This window comes from Anomaloglossus baeobatrachus, chromosome 4, assembly GCF_048569485.1.
Source record: "Anomaloglossus baeobatrachus isolate aAnoBae1 chromosome 4, aAnoBae1.hap1, whole genome shotgun sequence".
In the NCBI taxonomy this organism is placed as follows: Eukaryota; Metazoa; Chordata; class Amphibia; order Anura; family Aromobatidae; genus Anomaloglossus; species Anomaloglossus baeobatrachus.
This window is the reverse complement of record NC_134356.1, coordinates 437,453,261-437,478,507: the sequence shown is the minus strand read 5'-3', so window position 1 is coordinate 437,478,507 and position 25,247 is coordinate 437,453,261. Positions and strand designations below refer to the sequence as shown.

Sequence of the window (25,247 nt, the reverse complement as noted above, 5' to 3'; positions counted from 1 at the left end):
TTGATCAGTCTCCCTCTAACCAAACTTTTTCCTCTCCAATCTGGCCTGGGTTATATTTTTTTTCAAGCTCCTTCACCGATGCCTCCACCTTGTGCCATTCACTACAGAATACAATACTATTTTTTCTCACCCACAAAGCTCTCTACATTACTGTTCTACCATATACTGTATATCCACCTTCATGCCTGTCTATCACCTTACCCATGCTTTCTACTCTGCAACTGATCTATGACAAACATCCTCCATAATTCAAACCTTGCACCTCCGTCCCATAGCCGTATCTTGTGCTGCACCAGTTTTATGGAATGTACTTCCCCAAACATTGCAATTAATCCTCAATCAACCCAATAGCATGTAGTAACTGCCCTTACACAGATACTGGCTAAGCTTGTGAACAGCTTGTATGTGGACTGTAAGCTTGCAAACATGGCTCTCACTCCTACTGTAACTGTTGAACTCTGTGTTACTTTGTATTGCCTTTATTGTGTGTACATGTGCCTGCTTAATTGTAAAGTGCTGCTGAATATGTTTGCACTATAGAATTAAAATTATTATTACTATTAATAATGCCATTTCATGCTATTTCCCTTTTCTTAGCGCTACAGCAGGTGAAATTATATTGAACATGTCACCAATTTTCTAGGTAAGCATATTTCTAAAGGTGCTATTGACATGAATTTCTCACCAGATGTCAGTAACAATTCATCTAATCCACACAGGCAAAGAAATCAAACCATATATGTCCCTAAATGTAGTGATGTATAATAGTAAGAAATGACGAAGGGAAAAAGTATTGAACATGCTCACTTAAATTTATTTGCTGCTTTGTAGAAAAGCCTTTGTTGGTGATGACAACTTCCACATGCCTCCTATATGGAGAAACTAGTCGTATGCATTGCTCAGGTGTGATTTTGGGGCATTCTTCCACCCAAACACTCTTCAAATCCTGTAAGTTCTGTAGGCTCTTTCACTGAGCTTTAGTTCTTTCCATATAATTTCTGTTGGATGCAGGTCAGGGGATTGGCTGGGCGAGTCTAAGGGCACTTTCACATTGCATTTTCACCTACGTTCACTGGTCCCGTCGGAGCATCTGTCCGAACCCTCCTCCCCGCAAAACGTGTTTTGGACGCATACGCCAACGGGGCCATTGACTAAAATAGAGCAGATGGAGTCAGCGTGTGTTCTGTCTTGCAACATTTTCGGGCATATACGTTTTCTGCAGGCGGAGACCCGAATGTACCATTTTCGGGCATATACGTTTTCTGCAGGTGGACACCTGAACATAGTAGACTACGTTCGAGTGTCCGCCTGCAGAAAATGTATATGCCAAAAAATGATGCAAGACAGAGCACACGCTGACTCCGTCTGCTCCATTATTATTATTATTATTATTATTGTTTATTTATAGAGCACCATTGATTCCATGGTGCTGTACATGAGGGGGTTACATACAGAATACATGTACACGTTACAATAGACAGACTAGCACAGGGGGAAGAGGGCCCTGCCCTTGCGGGCTTACATCCTAAAGTATTTTGGGGAGGAGACAGTAGGTGGGGTGTAGGTTGGGCGGCAGCTCCACACGGTGGTGGGGCGGCAGCTCCGCACGGTGGTGGGGCGGCAGCTCCGCACGGTGGTGGGGCGGCAGCTCCGCACGGTGGTGGGGCGGCAGCTCCGCACGGTGGTGGGGCGGCAGCTCCGCACGGTGGTGGGGCGGCAGCTCCGCACGGTGGTGGGGCGGCAGCTCCGCACGGTGGTGGGGCGGCAGCTCCGCACGGTGGTGGGGCGGTGAGGTCATTGTAGATTATAGGCATTTCTGAACAGATGAGTTTTCAGGGTCCGTTTGAAGTTTGCAAGTGTAGTAGATAGTCTGACGTGTTGAGGCAGTGAGTTCCAGGAGACTGGGGATGCTCGGGAGAAGTCTTGGAGTCGGTTGCATGAGGAGCGAATGAGAGAGGAGGATAGAAGGAGATCTTGGGAGGACCGGAGGTTACGTTTTGGAGTGTAGCGAGAGAATAGTTCAGAGATATATGGAGGAGACAGATTATGGATAGCTTTGTAGGTCAGTGTTAGTAATTTAGTGTTAGTCAATGGCCCCATCGGCGTATGCGTCAGAAACACGTTTAGCGGGCGGAGGGGGTTCGGACGGATGCCCCGACGGGACCAGTGAACGTAGGTGAAAATGCAATGTCAAAGTGCCCTAACAGCTTTATTTTCTTTCTCTGAAATCAATTGATAAATTCCTTGGCTGTATGTTTGGTATCATTGTCTTGCTGAAATGTCCATCCTTGTTTCATCTTCATCACCCTGGTAATTGGCAGCAGTGTTTTATCAAGAATATCTCTGTAAATTTGTTCATTCATCCTTCCTTTAATCATATGAAATTTTCCGGTGCCATATTCTGAAAAAACAGCCCCATGATGTTCCCACCTCCAAACTTCACTGATGTATGCTGTTTTTGGTGTGTTATGCAGTGCCTTGGGACCAGCAAACATGGTGTGTATTATGGAATCCAAAGAGTTCAATTTTGGTCTCATCTGAGCAGACTATATTCGCCCAGTATTTCACAGGCTTGTCTAAATGTCGTAAATGCGCTTGAACATGCTTTTTGTTCCAGCATGAAGTCTTGCGTGGTGACCGTGCATAAAGACCGTGGAGAAGGAGTGCATTTCTTATTATTTATTTTGAAACTATTTACTTGCTGATTTCAGGTCTTTCTTGTAGCTCTCCACAGGTGATCCTTAGCTCATTGACAACTCTTTTGAAAACTATTTTTAGTCCACTGTCTGAAGTCCTGTGCTGAGCATCTGGTCATCAACAGTTTATGGTGAAATTATGTCCTTTCCACTTTTGGATCATGATCCCAACAGTGATCACTGGAACCCTAGTAGTTTAGAAATTCTTCTGTAATCAATGCCATCAGTATGTTTTGCAACAATAAGGTTGCAAACATTTTGAGACAACTCACTGGTTTTACTCATCATGAGATGTTTCTTGTGTGGCACCTTGGTAATAAGACACCTTTTTATAGGCCATCAGTTGAACTGGCATAAAAAAGCAAAAAAGAATATCATTACTTACAGCAAGATGGAATTGCAGCTGTATAATGCTCAGGCCAAAAGACTACTGCTACTCCAGCAGGATACAGCTAAACCCCCACGAGGTGGAGGCATCACAGGTGCAGGAGGGGCCAATCACACTCACTTCCAAATATGGAGGAGGTGATGGCTGGATGGTAAAACTGCACACTAATGGCTTGCATAGAGCACTGTTCACACTAGGAGACGCACAGTCACAGACCCGCAGCCTATTAGGTGAGGCCCATACTATTAGATCAGGTGGGCTGCCAAGCCGTACCCCCACTGCGCTCTACATAGGGACAGAAACTCTAATAGCAAGGCCTAACAAAAAGGGGCCTGGCTGTATCCTGTAAAAAAAAATATGAGGTTTTTTGTTAGCGTTATGGCCATAAGACGTAAGCCTACAACCCTCGTCATGGGAACCTCATGCTTGTAGGTCCCTACACTATATATAATATAATATAATAATAATTTTAGCTGTATCCTGCTGGAGTAGCAGTAGTCTTTTGGCCTGAGCATTATACAGCTACAATTCCATCTTGCTGTAAGTAATCAGTTGAACTGGCTAATATTATTTTTCAAAAAGTGGCAGGATTGCTTTCAATTAATGATAGATTTCATGACTCGTGTCATGACTTTCCCACACCTCTCTTATTTCATGTGTTCAATGCTTTTTTCTTGTATCATTTCTTATTCTTACACATAATTAAATTTATGGACATCTATGGTTAGCTTTCTTTGCCTGTGTGGATTAGATGGCTTGTTATTGACATCTGTTGAGAAATTCATGTCAATACAAGCTTTAGAAATTTATCTACTTAGAAAATCGGTGAGGTGTTCAATACTTATTTCACCCACTGTATGTAAGACAGGTTACTACATATACACTGACTAAGGGTATGTTCAGAAAGTGCTTTTTTGCAGTGTTCTTTTCAGTAATATTTATGAACTTATAGACTTCTATGGGTGGGTAATTTTGATCTGTGAGTCAGATCAAAAACTGACAACTTGAAGCGATTGGTCTGCAAAGAAACACGAACATGACCAGCCCCATAGACTATAATTGTTGCATGTTTTAGCCGTGATAAACACAGGTAGAACATATACGTGACTTACAGACTTCAGAATGAGGCTTAACAGGGCAACACTAGGCTTATCAGCAACTAGTCTGTTTTAGATTACTCTTGCGCCTCCATATAACCACATAATCAGAGCAGAATATACTTGATTGCTTTGAAAGCTGTGATAAAGCATTAAAATCAATATACATGAACTTAATATTTTTTAATCAAAACAGGTACACATTTTGTACTGATAACTTTATTGATACTGTATATTGCTATTTGATATATTATTATAGTTCACATAGTAGAGTACATTAGACAGAACATAAATTAAAAATAAAGTTAAAATTTAAGGAAAAAAATCTATAATTTTGGCTAACTAAATAACTCATCATTGTAGTAATATATGTAGCATTTAGGCTGTGTGTCCTCTATGAGGTTTTCAGTGACTTTTTGACCCTTTGTATTTCTGCTGTGTCAAAAATGCAGCATATTACAGTTCCAGCAAAGTCTATGGGATTTATAGAAATCCCTCTACTTCTTTAGGCCTGCGACACACATCCGTGCCGCCGGCACGTGTTTGTCATTTTTTGCACGTACCAGCGGCACGGAGACACGTTAAGCAATGCTACCCTATTGTAGCAGGCACACACACGTAAAACCACACAGAACGTGTGTCCGTGTGCGTTTGTATGTGTGCGTTTTTCTAAACGCTGACATGTCAGTGTTTTCTCCGGCAGCACGGGTGTCACACGGCCCGCACCCGTACCACACGGGTGTAGTGTGGATGCGGTCCCGTGTGACACGCGCCAGAGAAAACATACGTGTCAGTGAACAAAACCAAAACATTTACTCACCTTCTCCAGCCCTCCTGTCTCTGCCGCTGCTGCCTCTTGCTGCCGACCGCCGCTCATTATTCTCATTTAATATTCACTTCACTGCCTGGCAGCAGCGAGGAGGCGGGAGGGCTGGAGACCGAGGATCAGCACCACAGACAGCAGCGCGGACAGCAGGAAGGACCAGGTGAGTATGTTAATTACCGGTTCTACGTGTGCTATCGCGGATAGCACACGTAGAACACATGTGGCCAGCACGTACCAGAGACACGTACTTACCTGCACGCAACACACAGGGGAAATACGTGTCTCTCGGCACGTGCGTGATTTTCACGTGAGTGTGGCAGAGGCCTTACTCAGCATAAACTGACCTGTGTGTTTCAAATCCTCAAGATGTTAATTATCCTGCGTATACGGTTAATATGTTCAGGTTTTGCCCATAGACTTGCATTATATGTAGAAAATCTGCAGGTAAAATATGCACATGCAATTTTAATGTGTTTCTGCTGCAAAAATGCATAAAAAATGCATGTAATCGACATATATCAATAACGTTTTACCAAAGCCAAATACCAGGAAATATAAAAAACAAAGCAGCTTTATTTAAAACATGACATATGAACAAAGACAAAAAATGCAGTTTCAAAAACACGATAAATATGCATGATAAAAAAATAATTACATAAAAGGTGCAGAACTGCGGCAGAAATTATGCAGCAAAAACTCACCAAAATCTCGTTGCCGGAACATATCCTTAGGCCCTGTGCCCACGCTGCGTATTTTGACACGGATTTTGACGCAGATTTTCAGAAATCTGCAGCAAAATCTGCATATCCATTGTGAAGCCAGCAAAGTCTATGAAAATTCAGAAGTGCTGTGAACATTGAGTGTTTTTCCCTTGCGTATTTGGTGCAGATTTCTTTTTTTTCTGCACCAAATCTGCACCAAATACGTAAGGGAAAAATAAGCACTGTGTGCACAGCACTTCTGAATTCTCATAGACTTTGCTGGCTTCACAATGTACATACAGATTTTGCTGTAGATTTCTGAAAATATGCATCAAAACTACACAGCGTGGGCACTGGACCTTAATCTTTTTTTAGTTTTTTTTCTTTTTAATTCATATATGTAACATTTAATATTTTTTCTTTGTAATTCCATTAATTAGGGTGCAGCACTATTTTATTTAAAGAGAGATTAGTAAAGCTCATATGGAAGTGTTAATGAGGAGACTGGAGAGGAAGGATTTCCAAAGTCTACTAGTTGGTTAGAAATGTGTTCTATATTAACTCTCTTATTGTACAGTAATCTCAGTCACTTTTCTGATGAATTGTTAATTGTTTTCACTGAAATAAGGAGAACTTCTGTGCAAAGATTAAACTTAATGATCTTTCTAATGGAGATAGGTGACTAAATAGAGGTATTCATTTATCCACTATTTTTAGCATTTGGATATGTGTAGTATTAAACATTGATGTAGCAGCTTGGGATCCTCAAATGGTTCACAATGTTACATTTGGATCACACAGTCTTAGAAAAATTCCGAGCAATAAAAAAGTTCACATTGAGGGGGATTTACACTAAAGCATGAGTCTCAAACTCTGTTGTGTATATGGGCTGCACATAGAAAAAAAAATGAATTTAGGGGGCTGCATTCTTTGCAGAACAAAGTGACTTTTTAAGTAATACCATTGTTTTTTCTATATAACTTTTGGATCACTTTTTGTGACATTTTTCGCTTGTTTATTTTATTTTTTTAAATGGAATTCATCATATTGGAAATGGTACAGATTCATAACTTGGGTCGTTACGGATGTGGCGATAATAAATGTGCACTTTGTTTATTTCAGTTTATACATAAAGAAGCATTTTAATGGTAAAAAAAGTTCATGCTTTATTTTGATTTTTTTTTTTACATTTTATCCCCTTCTTGTAAGAAATATCGTCTAACAATTCACACCACATAGTAATTTGGCCAACATCTTGTAGTAATGTTCCCATCCTGGCCTCCATCTTGTAATAATGTTCCCTTCTTGCAGTAATGAGCCTCATCCTTGTCCCTATCCTGTAGTAATGACCTATTTAGAAATGTGCTCATCCTGGTCTCCATCTTGTAATAATGTGCTCATGTTTGTTAATTATTATTACTATTAATAATGCCATTTCATGCTATTCCCCTTTTCTTAGCGCTACAACAGGGAAAATAATATTAAACACATCACTAATTTTCTAAGTAAATATATTTCTAAAGGTGCTATTGACATGAATTTCTCACCAGATGTCAGTAACAATCCATCTAATCCACACAGTCAAAGAAATCAAACCATAGATGTCCCTAAAATTAGTGATGTATAATAATAAGAATTGAAGACGGGAAAAAGTATTGAACACACTTACTTAACTGTATTTACTCCTTCGTACAAAAGCCTTTGTTGGTGATGACAACTTCCAGATGCCTCCTGTATGGAGAAACTAGTCATATGCATTGCTCAGGTGTGATTTTAGCCCAGTTTTCCATCCAAACACTCTTCAAATCCTGAAAGTTCTGTGGGCTCTTTCACTGAGCTTTAGTTATTTCCATAAATTTTCTGTTGGATGCAGGTCAGGTGGTCCCCATCTTGTAATAATGTGCCCATCCTTGTCCACATCTTGTAGTAATGTCTCCATCCTTGTTCTCATCCTGTAGTATGTGCCCATCCTGTTTCCCATCCTGTAGTAATGCGCCCCATTCTGTAGTAATGTCCTCAACCTGTAGTAATGTGCCAATCCTTGTCCCCTTGTAGTAACATGTCTAACCTTGTCGTCATTCTGTAGTAATCTCCCAATCCTTGTCCTGGTCCCCTTGTAGTAATGTGCTGAACATTTTCCGCATCCTGTAGTAATATCAATGAAGGAAGCAGGGATGTATAAAGACAGCTCACCAATCCTTGTAACACCTGATCCGTTCTGAAAGGGAATGCCCGGAGCTTCCCAGGTAGAGGCTTGAATCCAATATAAAAATGAAAAATGCTCCAGCATTAATTCTTTCAGTATGACATGTCCATTTTTTTTCTAGATCACTAAAATTAGAATGCCACCAAACAACATACATTGAAGTGCAAAACCGACATGTTTCCAAGCAACACAGTGGTTTTGCACTGCAGTGTATGTTGTTTGGTGTCATTCTGATTTTAATGCGCTTGAAATAAAAATGGACATTTTATACTGGCAGAATTAATGCTGGAGTATTTTTTTAATTTTCACATCCTGTAGTAATGTCCTCTTTCCTAGTCCCCTTCTTGTAGCAATGTCCCATCCTGTCATAATGTCCACTATTGTGCGTTTCTTCACATACACAAAAAAAAGATACTTCTCACCTGTCCTCTGTTCCATCGTTGTCCTCTTTTCTGCTTCTTGCAGCCCAAAAGGACATAGACCCCTTGAGTATCGTGACCGGTGTAGGGGGTCTCCGCCGTCAGCGTTTTACTTAAATTGAATGTATTGATGACGCCACACTGAGACAAACTGTCTGCATAACTATGCCAATGGCAGTCACCACCAATCACAGGCCAACAGCTGATGACGGTTTATGTCGCGAGCGGCGGGGCGCCGCTGCGCTTGCTAACGCTCGGGACCGGCGCTGCTGCTGCTCGGTGGCTCAAGCGGTGGGCCGGATCCGGGGACTCGAGCGGCGCTCCTCGCCCGTGAGTGAAAAGGGTGGTTGGTTTGTTTTGGGGGTTTAGTCCGTGACGCCACCCACGGGTCGTGGTGAAGGTGGGCACCACCGCTGCTGGTGACGAGGATCCCGGGAGCGATGGTAGGGAGCAGCTGGGATGTTGTTTTCCCCCTCCGTGGGTAGGGGTTGGTGGTCCCGGGGCACAGTGGTGAGACGGGGAGGCAGGGTAGGTGAGGTGCAGGGTCGCAAGGACAGCGCGGCGCGGTGCCGGATGGCACAGGTGTACTCACTCAGCAAGAGATGCACAAAGTCTCCGGTAAACCAAACGGCTGGATGGACGGGTCCCGCAGCCGGCTGCAGTGTCTCTGCCCTGACAGGTGATGGCAACTGTCTTTCCCTGCACCTTTGTGTACTGTCTTGACTACGATGGATCCCCAACGGTAGTCCGCTCCCCGGTGTATGGATACCAGAGGAGCCCATTTGCCCGCAGGCGCTGGCCCTTGGGTCTCTAGCCTTAGGCGGTAGCTGTATACCCTCACGGTGCGGACGGTTGCCTTCTAACGGGTCTTTGGCTGTTAGGAAACCCCTGGGGTTCCTGTCACACTCGGATTTGACTGTTGACGGCGACTCCAAGCCTAGTCGGGGTCCGATGGCCCTGCCTGTGTGTGCTGGCTTCACTTCGCTCCCCGGTCGGTACCGGCGGGCCACCGCCCGACCCCGGTCCTACGGTTCCACGTTGATTCACCACTCCTGCAGACGGCCACCACCGTCTGCCAACCTTGTTGTCAGTGCCTGGGCCACAAACCCAGACACTCTCCACTTTACCCCTCTCACTTCAACCTCCAGGACAAATCTGTCACTTTTCCCGCCTCCAGGCCTGTGAACTCCTCGGTGGGTGGGGCCAACCGCTTGGCTCCGCCCCACCTGGTGTGGACATCAGACCCTGGAGGGAGGCAACAAGGATTTTGTGTTTGGCTAATGTTACTGTCTGGTGGGGGTGGGGGTGTGTGTGTGTTACCTGTGACGACCTGGCTAGTCCAGGGCGCCACATTTACACCAATGTCAGCTGCTAGTTTCTGATTGGCCAGCAGCTGCCATTTTCATTGCTGTGCAGAGAGCTTGTCTCTGTGCGGTTTTGGCAATACATTCAACTGAAATAAAGCACTGACGGCGGCAGCCCCTGCATCGCATGGGGCCTGCGGACCACATGTTTGAGAACCCCTGGTCTAAATGTAAAATGCAGACTTTTGTCCCATGAATTTCGTTTTTTCTTAATACCAAAACACACCAAAATGTGTGACTAAATCCAACAATTTTATTCTGTTTGCTGTAGATATTCATTGATATTCTACTGCTGTTTTTCTTTGCAAGGGATGCAGACTGCTTGTTATCTGTGTTATTCAGAGATATTTGAGGGTGAAGCTAAATTATATATCGTGGTTGTAGATGCCATCATTCCCCATGTGACAGAATATAGCAGTATTATGAGTACTGTATTTTACTGTTTTTATGAAAGCTTTGTTTAAGGACAGCATTACATTTTTATTTGGACGATATTATGGCACATTTACTCATATAATTCACTGCAAAACATATTGAGAGGGCTCGCCATTAGATATTGAGCACCCCTGAACGTCAATTTCTCTTATATCAGATGTTTTGTGCTGTTACAAATATAGAAAAGAGAATGACCTAGAAAGCAAGAGTTTACATTTAACTTAAGATAACACATTACTGATTGCAGGTGGTACTACCACGGGGACCCCACTAATCATTAGAATGAGGATCCTGAGCACAGTAAGGAGGAGTATAAGTGGTAGACATGCATGCACCCTGCCACTCCATTCAGTGGACCTGATTCATTGGGAATGGCGCTTCATACCAGTTTTAATGAGGTGTGTGCAGGAATCAGATGTGCCAAATTCTTTAATGAATTTGCCGCATCTTATCAGTGGCCTCTGTGCACCTTCGCCAACCACTGTTAACTGGAGGGACTAAAGTAACAAAAGAAATGCTACCACTTTTCATGAATTTGATGGGTGGGCCTAGCCATGCCCCATCTCTGTCCTCCCCAAGTACGCCCATTTTGATAGAGCTGCCAAATGTAGCAACATTTTTACACACGTTTGTGTTGCGTAAAAATTTTACATCTTTTCAAACTGTATTGTAAACACTTTGACGAATTGCCTTTGGGACTGACACAAATAGTTCTGCACATAGCTGTTTTTATTAGCCTCATAAATATGGTATAGAGCAACCGTGTGCGTGCATGACCACCACTGCCTCATTCAAGCTTCTCCTCACTTCCTTTGTGCAGTGAGGAGAAGTGAGGATCTTAAGACCACCACTTTATTCATTGATAGGCTCCCTGCGATCATACATTAATGGACATTTTTCTGTGGCACAATGCCCTTAATTTTTTCTTAAAAAAAGAATTTTTCTTCATTAGACTTTAGATAAAGTTCTGTTCTGGACTTGACCTGAACCCCATTGGAATTCACTGATTGGACAGTTCGGCTCCCCATACACATACAGGCAGCCATAAGCTGAGCACTTCCAGGGCAAGGACTTTTTTTTTCTTGGACACAATACACCCGATAATGCTAATTGTACCCTCCGAACAAGCCATTCAAAAAATACATGCAGCACGGAATGTCCCGAGCACACCGCTGCTTGCTTGACTGGTTTGCGTAAAACACTCAAACTCCAAACACTTTTTTTTTTGTAAAGTTTGTGTTCAATACAAACACAGAACTTTACTGCTCGGGCTCACTCATCTCTAGTCTCAATTCAATACAAGTCTTTGAGAGCCTCGTTCTACGTACTTGTATTGCGTGCTTGTGACGTAATTTCTGACTTCTGGCCAGTCAGATGTTTTGATCACAAATTGACACCGCAGGATCAGGGCAATGCTGAAAAAGATGAAAACGCTGGTGGATGAGTATAAGACCGGGGGCTGGGGAGTTAAGTTTAAAGCAGCACTCCAGCCCTGAAAAAAACAACAAAAAACCCGCTACATAGTGTTTTAAGTGTCAGACATCACAGAAAATATCTGATTGGTTTTTGTTTTAACAATACAATCCTTCATCTTCAGCTAATACTTTCCTACATCTTCATGCCTGTGGCCTTTATGATGGGAGTAGAATGGGATGAAGCAGACCTAGTTGGTGAGATGTTGGGGACAAAGATCATCTTGAACGAGTTTGTGGCATATCGAATGCTGGCTGATTATAAGACCAATCGCATTGAAGGTGTGGAGGAATGGATAGATGGATCCAGACAGTGGATTTCGGTAAGAACAATATAATAAAAAAAACCTAATATGTAATAAACGAGAGTGATAACATATTGTTTTGCAGTTGTTTAGGTGTTGTGCTATCCAATGACTTTGACTGTTTTATTTGCATTTCATTAAAACCCAATGGAAAAAAAATTGCCAGTTATAAGACTAAAGCGGGCTTTACACGCAACGACATCGCTAACGAGATGTCATTGGGGTCACGGAATTTGTTAGCGACGTCGTTGCGTGTGAAACGCACAAACGACCATTAAACGATCAAAATTACTTACCTAATCGTTGATCGTTGACCGGTCGTTCTAATCCCGATTATCGTTGCTGTTGCAGGACGCAGGTTGTTCGTCGTTCCCGAGGCAGCACACATTGCTATGTGTGACACCGCAGGAACGACGAACTACATCATACCTGCGGCCACCCGCAATGAGGAAGGAAGGAGGTGGGCGGGATGTTCGGCCCGCTCATCTCCGCCCCTCCGCTTCTATTGTGCGGCCGCTTAGTGACGCCGCACCAACCGCCCCCTTAGAAATGAGGCTGTTCGCCGGCCACAGAGACATCGCTAGGCAGGTAAGTCCGTGTGATGGGTGTTAGTGATGTTGTGTGCCACGGGCAGCGATTTGCCCGTGACGCACAACCGACGGGGCGGGTGCTTTCGCCAGCGACATCGCTAGCGATGTCGCTGTGTGTAAAGCCCGCTTTAGTGGTATATGTTCTCAATTGGTAATACTAGTACTACTTCCATGAAGAAATAATATAAGAATAAATTATTTCTGCAATAAATCATGTAATTAAATTCATATAAGTAAAAAATGTCTTTCACCTTTGGAAAGTTGTTTTAAGGGCTATCTCACATGCGCGTATAACATGGCCAAGTGCCATCCCATGTTTTATTAGACAGCACTTGGCCCAATGTTATATTATGGGGCAGTGCAGATCAATAATTTATTTTCTCATGCTAATTCAGCATGAGAAAGAAATCTCTGTATGCTGGAAGTGTAACATGCCGTGCTTAGTGTACTCAGATCGCCAGACATGGGTGGGATCCTCTAGAGTGTCATGCCTGGTGGTGGCAGTGCCCGGTATCTGGCGTGCCGATGCAGTGAAAGGCACATGGCTGTGGATGTGTGGGGGTTAACGCAGGCATTACTGCTTCCCTGTAGTTAAGTGGTTAACGGCGTTCCCCATGATGTTGCTGTAAGAAAATAGAAAAAAAGTCAGCAGGCAGGCATGAAACCAAGTGTGAGGCTACAATCACACGACCGTTCCATTTTTGCGGTCCGCAAAACACGGTCCTGTTTTTCCATGGATGCACCTGTGTGACATCTGTGTGACAACTGCATCCGTTCCGGTCCGTATATAGTCCATGTGCCATCTGTGTGACTTCCGTTTTTTTTTGCAGACCACAAATAAACGAAAGGAATGTTGCATACAGTCCACGGCATCTGGCCAGATGCTTGTCCCATATAACGTCTATGGGGAACAGAATCCAGCACAAAGGGGTAGGAGCAAGCGCTACATACTCACCGATCACCAGGGTGGCTCACACTGCTACCGCGGCAGCTCTTTTTTCTTCCCAAGCCAACCGCTCATTGGGCTCATACATATTCACTGCTTGCCTCACTCACCAGCATTTGTGATTGGTTGCAGCTAGACGCACACCCATGCTGAGTGACAGCTATCTGACTGCAAGCAATCATAGCCACCTGTGAGTGGGTCTATATCATACAGTAAAATAAATAATTTTAAAAAACTGGCATGCGGTCCCCCCAATTTTGATACCCCGCCAAGATAAAGCCTCACAGCTGGGGGCTGGTATTCTCAGTCTGGGGAGACCCACGTTATTGGGAGCCCTCCCAGCCTAAAAATATCAGCCGGCAGCCACCCAGAATTGCCGCATACATTAGATGCAACAGTTCCAGGACTTTCCCCACCTCTTGCTCTGGTGCTGTGGCAATCGGGGTACTAAGGAGTTAATAGCAGCCCATAGCTGCTATTAAGTCCTAGATTAGTGATGGCAGCCTCTCATCACTAATCTGTAAGTGAAAGTAAATAAACACAAACAACTAAAAAATACTTTATTTGAAATAAAAGACAAACAAGCACCCTCTTTCACCACTTTAATAACACCGCAAACACCCCTCCAGGTCTGATGTAATCTACATGAGGTCCCACGACGCTTCCAGCACTGCTACATCTGAATTTCACAGCGAGAGCTATAGAACATGACAGCCTGCTGTGAGATTAAGGCCGCAAATGAAGTGAGCCATGCGGCCAGCAGAGACGTCACTCAGGTGATTTCTGGTCACCGGTGGAGGACTCCAGCTGTGACCGCAAATCACCTGAGTGATGTCACCGCTAGTCACAGCCCGCAATACTTGATGGACCATGGAACTCAGTGATGAGTGCTGATGTCACGAGTTCAGCTGAGCTCATCACCGCGGGTAATGAACTTGGCTAACCTTATGATGTTGGTGCTCATCATAGATAGATAAATGAGAAAGACATATTTAATGTTCCACTCCCCTGCATTTTGTAATTTTACACCCCTTAGTGCCTTTCATGTGGCACTAAAGGGTGTTTAGCCTTGTACTTAGCCAAAAAATAAATAAATAAATTAAAAAAAACACGACGTGGGGTCCCCCCTATTATTGGAGCCAGCTGGGGTAAAGCAGATGGCTGCAGCCTGCAGACCACAGCTGGCAGCTTCACCTTCACTGGTAATCCAAAACAGAGGGCAGCCCATGCTGTTATTTTAAATTAAATAATTTAAAACAAAAAAACATGGGGTCCCTCCCAAATTCGATCACCAGCCAAGGTAAAGCGGACAGCTGTGGTCTGGTATCCTCAGACTAGGGAGGTCCACAGTTATTGGACACTACCCCGCCTAAAAATAGCAGGCCGCAGCCGCCCCATAAATGGTGTATCCATTAGATATGTCAGTCCTGGCGTTTCGCCCCAGCTCATTCCTTTTCCCTGTTGTGGTGGCAAATGGGGTAATATATGGGGTTGATACCAGCTGTGTAATATCACTTGGCATCAAGCCCTGGTGTTTGTGTGTCATGGCGTCTATCAGATATCCGACATCACTAACCCAGTCAGTAATAAAAAAAATAGACGACAAAAAATTTTTTATTTGAAAAAACACTCCCCAACACATTCCCTCTTTCACCAATTTATTAAAAGAAAAATCAAATCCGGGTCTGGCGTAATCCAACAAGGTGGTCCCACGACGATCCATACTCACTGTTCCAGTCAATGAAGAACAGAATGTTCCCCATTGGCTGGGAGAGCAGTGCAATGACCTGAGCTAACATCACCAGGTCACAGCAAGGCATGACGAGTGCTGCTGTCAAGAGGTTAGCTAGGTACATTACTTGCGGTGATGAACTCCGCTGCACTCCTGACATCAGCGCTTGTCACTGACTTCCATTGTCTGCCTTGTTCATAAGCAAAGTATCGTGAGTTGCACGCTATGTCACCGCTAGTCACAGTCTTGGGCCACTCGCGAGACTTGATGGGAGAACGCGGCAGGCATGGAAGTCAGTGACGAGCGCTGACGTCAGGAGTGCAGTGGACTACATCACCGCAGTTAATGAACTTAGCTAACCTCCTGATGTCGGCGCTCATCATCCCCGCAGCTGCTCACACACTGCTATGCAAGCGGATGCTAACACACTGCAGTGCAAACAGTAGCGAGGCTTGCGTGGGAGTGGGACACGGACTGCAGGGGCACCCGACGGAAGCCACATGGAAGTGCTTCCGTGTGGCATCCAATCCTACACAAAAGACTTTGAAAAGATGGTCTGTCAGTAGGTCCGCAAAAAAACAGGAACTGACCAGGACAAATGGAACGGTTGTCAGAATGAGCCCTAAGTGGCAACAGATGGTTACAGCAGATGACATTAGATATATGGCAGGTTCAAAGACATAGGTCTTCAGCAGCAGATTATTAGAATTAGGCTTATGAGGAGTGCAATAACAGCAAGCTATTCAGGTGTCCAAGCTGAAATGCAATACTGGCATTATTGAATCCCTTCCACCCCATTAAGGCTATGTGCGCACTAGGCCGTTTTACCCGCGGATTTACCCGCGGATTTGCTGCGGAAATTTCTTGAGAAAGGTTTGAAATCTTTCTGCAGACAATTCCCAGCAAAACCTATGGGAACAAAAAATAGCTGCGCGCACACTGCGGATTTTTCTCAAGAAAATTTCTTGAGAAAATTTTCTCAAGAAACTTTCTTGAGAAAATGAGCATGTCCATTATTTTCCGCAGGTACCTGCGGTATACCCCCGGAATTTCACTCCATTCACTGTAATGTAATCGCGAAATTCCGGTGGTATACCGCAGGTAGCAAATGATGTGCAGTATACCCCCGGAATTTCACTCCATTCACTGTAATGTAATTGCGAAATTCCGGTGGTATACCGCAGGTAGCAAATGATGTGCGGTATACCCCCGGTATAGCAGCGATTTACCTGGGTAATGCTCATCGCTCCCTGCGGTTTTGCAGGGAGGGATGTCATTATGCCAGGAAGAGGACGTGGAGCAGAGTAAACACAGACGTCACACTCCCTGGACGCCGCAGAGAAGCGCTTCCGCAGTCTGTGTCCCGCTCCGGCCCCGCCGCTGCACGCACAGCAGTGTCAGTGTCTGCCCGCAGTGTGTCAGTGTCTGCCCGCAGTATCAGCGGCTTGTCACGCTGCAGCGCAGGCAGACACTGACACACAGCAGTGCAAGCAGCCGTGGGAATGCCGGGCGCTGCTGTCTGGAGGTGAGATGAGATCATTACCTGCGGTGACGATCTCCAGCCTCCTGACGTCACCGCTGTCACTGCCGTCTATGCCCGTCTCGCGAGCGGCCCGAGACTGTCACTAGCGGTGACGTCACGGGCGGGCTCTCGCGATACTGCTGACAATGCGGCGGGCATAGACGTCAGTGACAGCGCTGATGGCAGGACTGCAGGAGCTCATCACAGCAGGTAATGATCTTATCTATCCTCCTGACAGCAGTGCTCGTCATCCCCTGCAGTGACCTGGGCTATTCATGTTAGCTCAGGTCACTGCATTGCTCTCCCAGCCAATGGGGAACATTCTGTTCTTCATGGACTGGGACAGTGACTATGGTATGGATCGCCGTGGGACGTCCCCCCCTTATTGGATTACGCCGGACGTGGAATTGATTGTTCTTATTAATAAACTGGTGAAAGAGGGAATGTGGGGAGTTTTTTTTTTCAAATAAAACTTTTTTTGTTGTCTATTTTATATTTCTTACTGACTGGGTTTGTGATGTCAGGTATCTGATAGACGCGTGACATCACTAAACCCAGGGCTTGATGCCAGGTGACATTACACATCTGGCATCAACCCCATATATTACCTCGTTTGCCACCGCACCAGGGCAAGGGGATGAGTTGGGGCGAAGCGCCAGGATTGGCACGTCTAATGGATGCGCCACTTCTGGGGCGGCTGCAGCCTGCTATTTTTAGGCTGGGGAGTGTCCAATTACAGTGGACCTCCCTAGTCTGAGAATATCAGACCCCAGCTGTCCACTTTACTTTGGCTGGTGATCCAATTTGGGGGGGACGTTTTTTGTTTTAAATTATTTATTTAATGTAAAATAACAGCGTGAGGTGCCCTCTGTTTTGGATTACCAGCCAAGGTGAAGCTGCCAGCTGTGGTTTGCAGGCTGCAGCCGTCTGCTTTACCCTAGCTGGCTACAAAAATAGGGGGAACCCCACGTCATTTTTTTTTTAATTATTTATTTTTTGGCTAAATACAAGGCTAGGCACCCTTTAGTGCCACATGAAAGTCACTAAAGGGTGCCAGCTTAGAATATTCAGGGGGGTGGGACATTATATAGGTCTTTCTCATCTATCTATATATCTATTCATCTATCCATCTTTCCCTCTATCAATTATCTGTCTATCTATCGATTATGTATCTATTATCTATATTATTTATTTCTGTTCAGCATAAAAAAACCGCAGGGACCAACCTGCAGAAAAACCGCGGCAAAACCGCGGCAAAATCGCGGCAAAAACGCATGCGTTTTTCCCGCGGATTTGGTGCGGTTTTTTACCGCAGGTGCGGTAATCTTCAACTCCCAGAAGTTTCTCAAGAAATTTTCTTGAGAAAAATCACTTTTCTAGTGCGCACATAGCCTAAGGTAGTGTTGCCTAATGGGAATCCCATTTATCTTCATTATGTGCAGCGGTCACATTCCCATCTCCATTGTGGAGGACTTACATCTGGCTGAGTACTCCTCCTGCATCCACAGCATACTTGCAATTAGACTGTGTATCCTAGGGGACCAAGGTATTCCTCCACTACGAAAATTGTAAAGGCCGCTTTAACGCCGCTTTACACGCAACGACATCGCAAATGCGATCGTTGGGGTCACGGAATTCGTGACGCACATCCATTCTCGTTAGCGACGTCGTTGCATGTGACACATACGAGCGACCGATAACGATCAAACATACTCACCTTATCGTTGATACGCTGTTCGTTTCCCAAATATCGTTGCTGCTGCAGGTACGATGTTGTTCGTCGTTCCTGCGGCAGCACACATCGCTATGTGTGACACCGCAGGAACGAGGAACATCTCCTTACCTGCGGCCGCCCGCAAAAAGGAAGGAAGGAGGTGGGCGGGATGGTCGTCCCGCTCATCTTCACCCCTCCGCTTCTATTGGGGCGGCCGCTTAGTGACGTCGCTGTGATGCCGAACGAACCGCCCCCTTAGAAAGGAGGCGGTTCGCCGGTCACAGCGGCGTCGCTAGGCAGGTAAGTAGTGTGACGGATCCGAGCAATGTTGAGAGCCACGGGCAGTGATTTGCGCGTGACACACAACCGACGGGGGCGGGTACGCTCGCTAGCGATCTCGCTAGCGAGATCGCAGTGTGTAAAGTGGCCTTAAGTCCATATTCTACCCTGCCCAGATCATCAAATAAGTCAGTTAGCCATATGGCCTGTTGCAACAGGGCTTACATGTTGCTGTAGCCGCTCTCTGTTCTTCTCTCCCTACCTACTCTGACTACTCTGGCTAGCAATTCTAAATGCAGCAACCCTAAATACTAAAACTTTACCCATTCCATTAAGCTAATTCATTAGCTACCAGGTAAGTGAGGGGATTAGCTCTTTAGGTGTATGCTGCATATCACTTACAAAACAGTGTAACATTTTGAACATTGACATCATATATATAAATAAAATACACTGAACATTATACAGCTGGAATCCCCCAGAAATAGGCACTATGTGGGATACTGCACAAGTGCATCCAGCAATCGGGTAACACTGAAGTTGTTGGGTGCATGGAAATCATCAGACTGCACTCGGATGTCATTTATTTGCTATATTTTTAATGGGGAAAAAGGGGGATGATTTAACTGTTATTTTTTTTCATATCTTAAAAACATTTTATTTCTCAATTTATATGAGATGACGCGCCCCTATGTCACTACGCATTAAATAATTCAGCCATTGTTTACTGGGAAAGAGGCAGGATCAACGTACGAACCCACTTCAAATTCAGGGACACAGCATTTGTCATAAATGTATATCATATTTCGTGAAGAGGTTAAATGACACCGAGACATGCTGACCAGGTAGTATCAACCCCTAATGGTTGTGTTGCAATAGCAATCTTCTTGTGGTCTCAGGATCCTTTGTAACATAGGGAACTGGTGGCTTTAGTTACCTCTAGTTTAAAAATCCACAATAATACATACAAATATTTCGATATTATATATCTTACAGTAATGTTAAATTACACATGAAAACACCAGATTGCTCACCATTAAAGTTTTATGTGTTGCTGATGCTGCCATTTTTTTTTAATGAATATGATCTAAAATCAGTTGTCTTGCAGGAGCGAGCAGAGACCATCACTACATTTGCCCTTTGTGGATTTGCCAATATCAGCTCCATTGGGATCATGCTAGGAGGACTGTGTAAGTTTATTTTATCATAAAAATTAGCATGAAGAAGTTACAACTAAAATATCACTAGAATTTTCTAAGGACTCACTAAATGATATTCACACAGTACTGTGATCTGTAAAATTTTATTTATTATTAATGATTATTTTCCATAAAAATGTTAATTACTTGATTAATGGGGTTGTCTGGTCTAAATCCATAAGTTAGTTCAAGAGTAGACCTGGCTCAACTACAGAATGAAGGTGCTCTGGAGAAAAATAGTCCAATAATAGAAAAGTAGCTCCGGCACACCATAAGAATGAGAAAAACAAAATCCGGGATGGTGCAAAAATCAGTGTTTATTAACATAAAGGAATTTTGAACAAGTCTGTCCCAACGTTTCAGTCCTTGACTGACGTTTCTGAAGGACTATAGTCAGACTAGATATCAGAGATTATTAATTATGTTGCACCAATGGGAACTGCGTACAAGACATGGAAAGACTTTATCCTTAGTCTGTATGGGACAGGTGTAAGACGATGTCTATGATCCTAGTAGCACTTGAGGGCTATATGGTACAGAACATCCATGGGAATGGTACAATCTCTAGACTAGAGTTGATATGTACCGTAAATGAAGTCCTTGTGACAGTATGTTACATTTGTCTGTCTGTCACCAGGAAAGTGTGTAGGTTATGTGCTACGAGGAAAAGGGACCCTCTGACCCTATATCACAGTATGAATCCAAGCCAATAATATGCAATATTCCCCAAGGGGGTATCTTATGGAGAACGGGTATAAGGACAAGCGCAGGGAGGTAGCGTGATCTGTATAGCGTGTGGGCAGGGGTCCAGGCTGGTGCTTGTAAGTGCTTTATGTTAATAAACACTGATTTTTGCACCATCCCGGATTTGTTATTCTCATTCTTATGGTGTGACGGAGCTACTTTTCTATTAAATCCATAAGTTGGCAGGCCCTATATGTGCCCCTCTATGTGACTGTAAACTTATGAATCCTCCCATCGTACACACTGTGCGCTGTGAGGATTCGCTGGATTCAGAGTCAGGAACGGCGGTCACGTAGCTGCTACTATGCGATATATATTCTCCTGACCACAATCCGACTACATGGGCCTGGCTTTTTTCAATTCAAGTGTATTGAGCGAGGCCATGCCCATCTAGTTGGATTGTGGCCCAGAGAATGTATATCGCATATTACCAGCCACGGACCGCCGTTCCTGACTCTGAATCCATCGAATCCTCCCAGCGCACAGTGCGTACAATGTGAGGATTCATAAGTCTGCAGTCACATAGGGGGACCCATAGAGAGACTGCAGACTTATGGATTTAGACTGAGCAATCCCTTTAGCGTAATCCTTTTTATGTTTTAGCTTCGATGGCTCAGGAACGTAAAGGTGACCTTGCCAAAGTAGTGGTTCGGGCTTTGATGACTGGAGCATGTGTGTCATTTGTTAATGCATGCATTGCAGGTACTTTTTGTGTTATTTTCTTTGTTTCTGTGGTTTTTAATAGTGATGGGTGGACTCGCAGATACCAGGAATCGGCAGGCTAACTGGGTTTTTTTAAAAAAAAAAAACAAAAACGGCTCGGGCCCGGATTTGATCCCGGATATCTATAAAAGTCTATGGGGACCCGAATCAGGTGGTTAAAATTGGTGGTAGAAGGGATAGGGTGATTGAAGCAAGCACTTCATACTTACCAGTCTCCGCATGGCTCTAACGCTACTTCAGGGTCCGTTCACTCTTCTTCCAGGGACGCTCATTAGCTTCATACATATGCACTGCTTCCCTCACCCACCGGCAGTCCCCACGTCTCTCATTGGTTCAAGTCATACGCACACCCAGCTTGTGTGACAGTGTACCGCCCCGCGCTCGGCCGCAGCTGAGCCGCTCGGATCCGGGCTCGTTGGTGGGTGGCTCGAGCGCCTCCGGACCCGGGGTCACTTTGCTCTGAAAGGATGCTGGTGCTACGTAGGGGGGTGGTAGATAGGTGTACGGCCGGAGCCGTGTTTGAGTTCGTGATGCCACCCACGGGATGTGGTGAAGGTGTAGACACCACCGCTGCAGTTACGGGGCACCCGGGGGAGATGGTTATGCAGCAAGATGTTAACCCCTCCGTGGGCAGGGATGATGGCCCCAAAACCCGTTGGGGGTGCTGGGCGATGCAGGGCGGTGCACGGCCGGATGGCACTGTGGTACTCACTGTGATTGACACACACAAGTCACTGGTAAACAAAGTTGATGGTGGTCGGTGCCCGCAGCCGGCTGCGTCTGGTCCCCCACCCGGTTCGGTGGTCTTTGCTTTTCTCCTGCACCGTGTAGTGTGTAGACTGCCTTCGCTTCAGAAATGGGAGTCCACTCCCCGGCGCTATGTGTGTTGGGAAAGCCCGTTTGCCCGCAGACCCTAGCCTGTGGGATCTCTCTGCCTCTGCGGTGGCTTTCTATCCCCCTCGGTGGGCTATTATCTTCAGTCGGGACTTGGGTGGGAAAAGACCTATAGTCCAGACCTCAGTCAGTGAATTAACTCAGTCCAGTGGCTTCTGGACCTCGTTTCAGGGTCTGAGAACCCCCCCGTGTGCTCCGGTTTCCAGTCGGTTCCCCGGGTCGGTACCGGCGGGCCACTACCCTGTTCCAGTCCACCACGGTTCCACCTGGCCATCTTCCCGACACCTGCAGGCTAAGGCCACCATTTGCCTCCTAGCCGAGGTACCAGGGCTACGACCCTGGCACCTGTCAGTTCCCGCTGCAGACCTGTCACCACAGGCCTGCTGCACTTCAACTCTCCAACCACCAACTCCTCAACTGACAACTCACAACTGACTTGTGTTTCTTGCCTCAGGCCCTCTGAACTCCTCGGTGGGCATGCCAACTGCCTGGCTATGCCCCCTGGTGTGTCCATTAAGCACTGAGGGAGGTGACTAGGGTTTATGTGGTTTGGCTGGTGTTACCTTGTGTGGGACTGGTGTTGTGCGGGGCGCTATCTGTGACTACCTGGCTAGTCCAGGGCGTCACAACAGCATGTCTGACTGCAACCTATCAGATGCGCTATCTGCATCTAGATTGGTGTAAAAATAAATACATAAATAAATTAGATTCGACAATCTCGGAACTTTACTTATGGTGCAGTGGCAATCAGGGTAATAAGATGTTAAAAACAGCTCACAGCTGCCACTAAGCTAGATTATTAATGGGAGGCTTCTATGAGACCCCTCTCCATTACTAATCTGTAAGTGAAAAGAAATAAACACAAACTCCAAAAAAATCCATTATTTGAAATACAGTTAAAAAAAAACACCCTCTTTCCCCCCTTTATTAACACCCCAAATGCCAAGGTCCCATGTAATCCACATGAGGTCACATGATGACTCTAGCTCTGCTATATCTGAAGTGGCAGCGCGTAGTCATAGAACATGACCGCCCACTGCGAGGTTCAAGCAGAGAATAACTGAGCCACAAGGCGCATGTTAAAGTCAGTCAGGTTATTTGTGGTCATAGCTGGAGGTTCCCCCGGTCCTCCACCTGTGATCACAGGTAATTTGACCTCAGGGGACCTCATTGAACTGAGTCACCTCACCTCCTGGCAGAAAACCACTTTTTGTTGCCAAGAGAAGCAGCTTTGGTGCTGACATTTCTACACCATATTCCTAAACCCAATCTACACCTCCTGGCAAAAAAATTGCATGAAAACTCCATGGAGTTTTGATATGATAGTGATGCGATTTTGTTTGCCAGGAGGCATACATTTAGTGTAGGAATATAGTATAAAAATATGAGCACCAAATCTGCATCTCTATGCCAAAAAATGCACAAAAACGGCCTTGACACTATTTCGGTGCTGTTTTCTGCCAGCAGGTGCAAATTTGGTGCTGAAATATTTGCACTAGATATCAGTACCAAATTTGCACCTCCTGGCAGAAAACCGCAGCAAAACAGTGTGAAACTCCTTTTTGTGCATTTTTTGCCAAGAGATGCAGATTTTTAGGCTTGGGGGTCCAGTAGCATGGGTCTCCCTAGCCTGAGAATACCATCAGAGACACCGGGACTGCTAGTGGGCGGGGAAAGTAGTGCACAAGTATGAAGCTAATGAACAGTCCCAGAAGTAGTCAGTGGACCCAGAAGCAGTATACAGACACGAGGAGAACGGTAAGTATAAAGCACTTGCTTTAATCTTATTTTTTTCTTTTTTTTTCATTACCCAGGTGGCCAGATCTGGATTGTTACCCGAATTTCCCTGAGAACTTCGGGCCTGGGGTCAGTGCTCGTGTTTTTTTGAACCTGCACGGATCCGGCTTTTTAAAGTCTGAGTCCACCCATCCCTAGTAGTTAATATTTGATTCTTTTAATAGAAATGTAAAAGTCAGGATTCTGCAGAATCAACAGAGACCTCTACATTCATTGCTTACCGTACAAGTGTTTGACTTGTTGCCTTCTTCCCATTGAAATATACACAAATACACAAGGAATTTAGGCCAAGTTCACACATTGCAGTTTCCTTGTGGTCACGATGAAGTTTTTCAGTGAGGTTTTCTGACGTCATACTAAAAATCTATTATTATTTTTCGCAATTTTATCAGAATTGTGCAAAACTTCACGGTGTTTGCTGCAATTCTGAAGTCGGTAGTCAGGAGAGAGTTAATTTACAGATTTTAATAGCTATGTTCTCCATTACCACATAATAAATGGTTATATTGTGTGTATCAGAACTATTAGGGGCACTTTGCACACTACGACATCGCAAGCCGATGCTAGCGATGCCGAGCGCGATAGTCCCCCCGTCGCAGCTGCGATCTCTTGTGATAGCTGCCGTAGCGAACATTATCGCTACGGCAGCTTCACATGGACTTACCTGCCCTGTGACGTCGCTCTGGCCGGCGACCCGCCTCCTTATTAAGGGGGCGGGTCGTGCGGCGTCATAGCGACGTCACATGGCAGGCGGCCAATAGAAGCGGAGGGGCGGAGATGAGTGGGACGTAAACATCCCGCCCACCTCCTTCCTTCCGCATAGCCGGCGTGAGCCGCAGGATGCAGGTAGGAGATGTTCCTCGCTCCTGCAGCTTCACACACAGCGATGTGTGCTGCCGCTGGAACGAGGAACCACATCGTAACATCGGTCATTTCCAAATTATGGAAATGACCGACGCTACACCGATGATACGATTACGATGATTTTGCGCTCGTTAATCATATCAAAAAGGCTTTACACACTACGATATCGCCTGCGACGCCGGATGTGCGTCACTTTCAATTTGACCCCACCGACATCGCACCTGCGATGTCGTAGTGTGCAAAGTGCCCCTTAGTTTCTCCAGGAGGCTACCAGAGTTGGTAACTATTGTTATAGCTTGTATAATTCTTGTGTATTAGACTTGACCAGGTATAG

At 45.1% G+C, this 25,247-nt stretch overlaps 1 protein-coding gene across 2 annotated transcripts in view; it reads left to right on the top strand.

Moving 5' to 3' along the window:
- The window catches only part of SLC28A1 (solute carrier family 28 member 1), a 300,208-nt gene that overhangs the window by 123,679 nt on the left and 151,282 nt on the right, over positions 1 to 25,247 (top strand). For both annotated transcript variants that reach the window (XM_075345491.1, XM_075345490.1), the window contains exons 14-16: positions 11,730 to 11,927; positions 19,801 to 19,882; positions 21,239 to 21,337. In XM_075345491.1, coding sequence (XP_075201606.1) covers positions 11,730 to 11,927; positions 19,801 to 19,882; positions 21,239 to 21,337 — 379 coding nt within the window. The remainder of the gene's footprint in view (positions 1 to 11,729; positions 11,928 to 19,800; positions 19,883 to 21,238; positions 21,338 to 25,247) is intronic.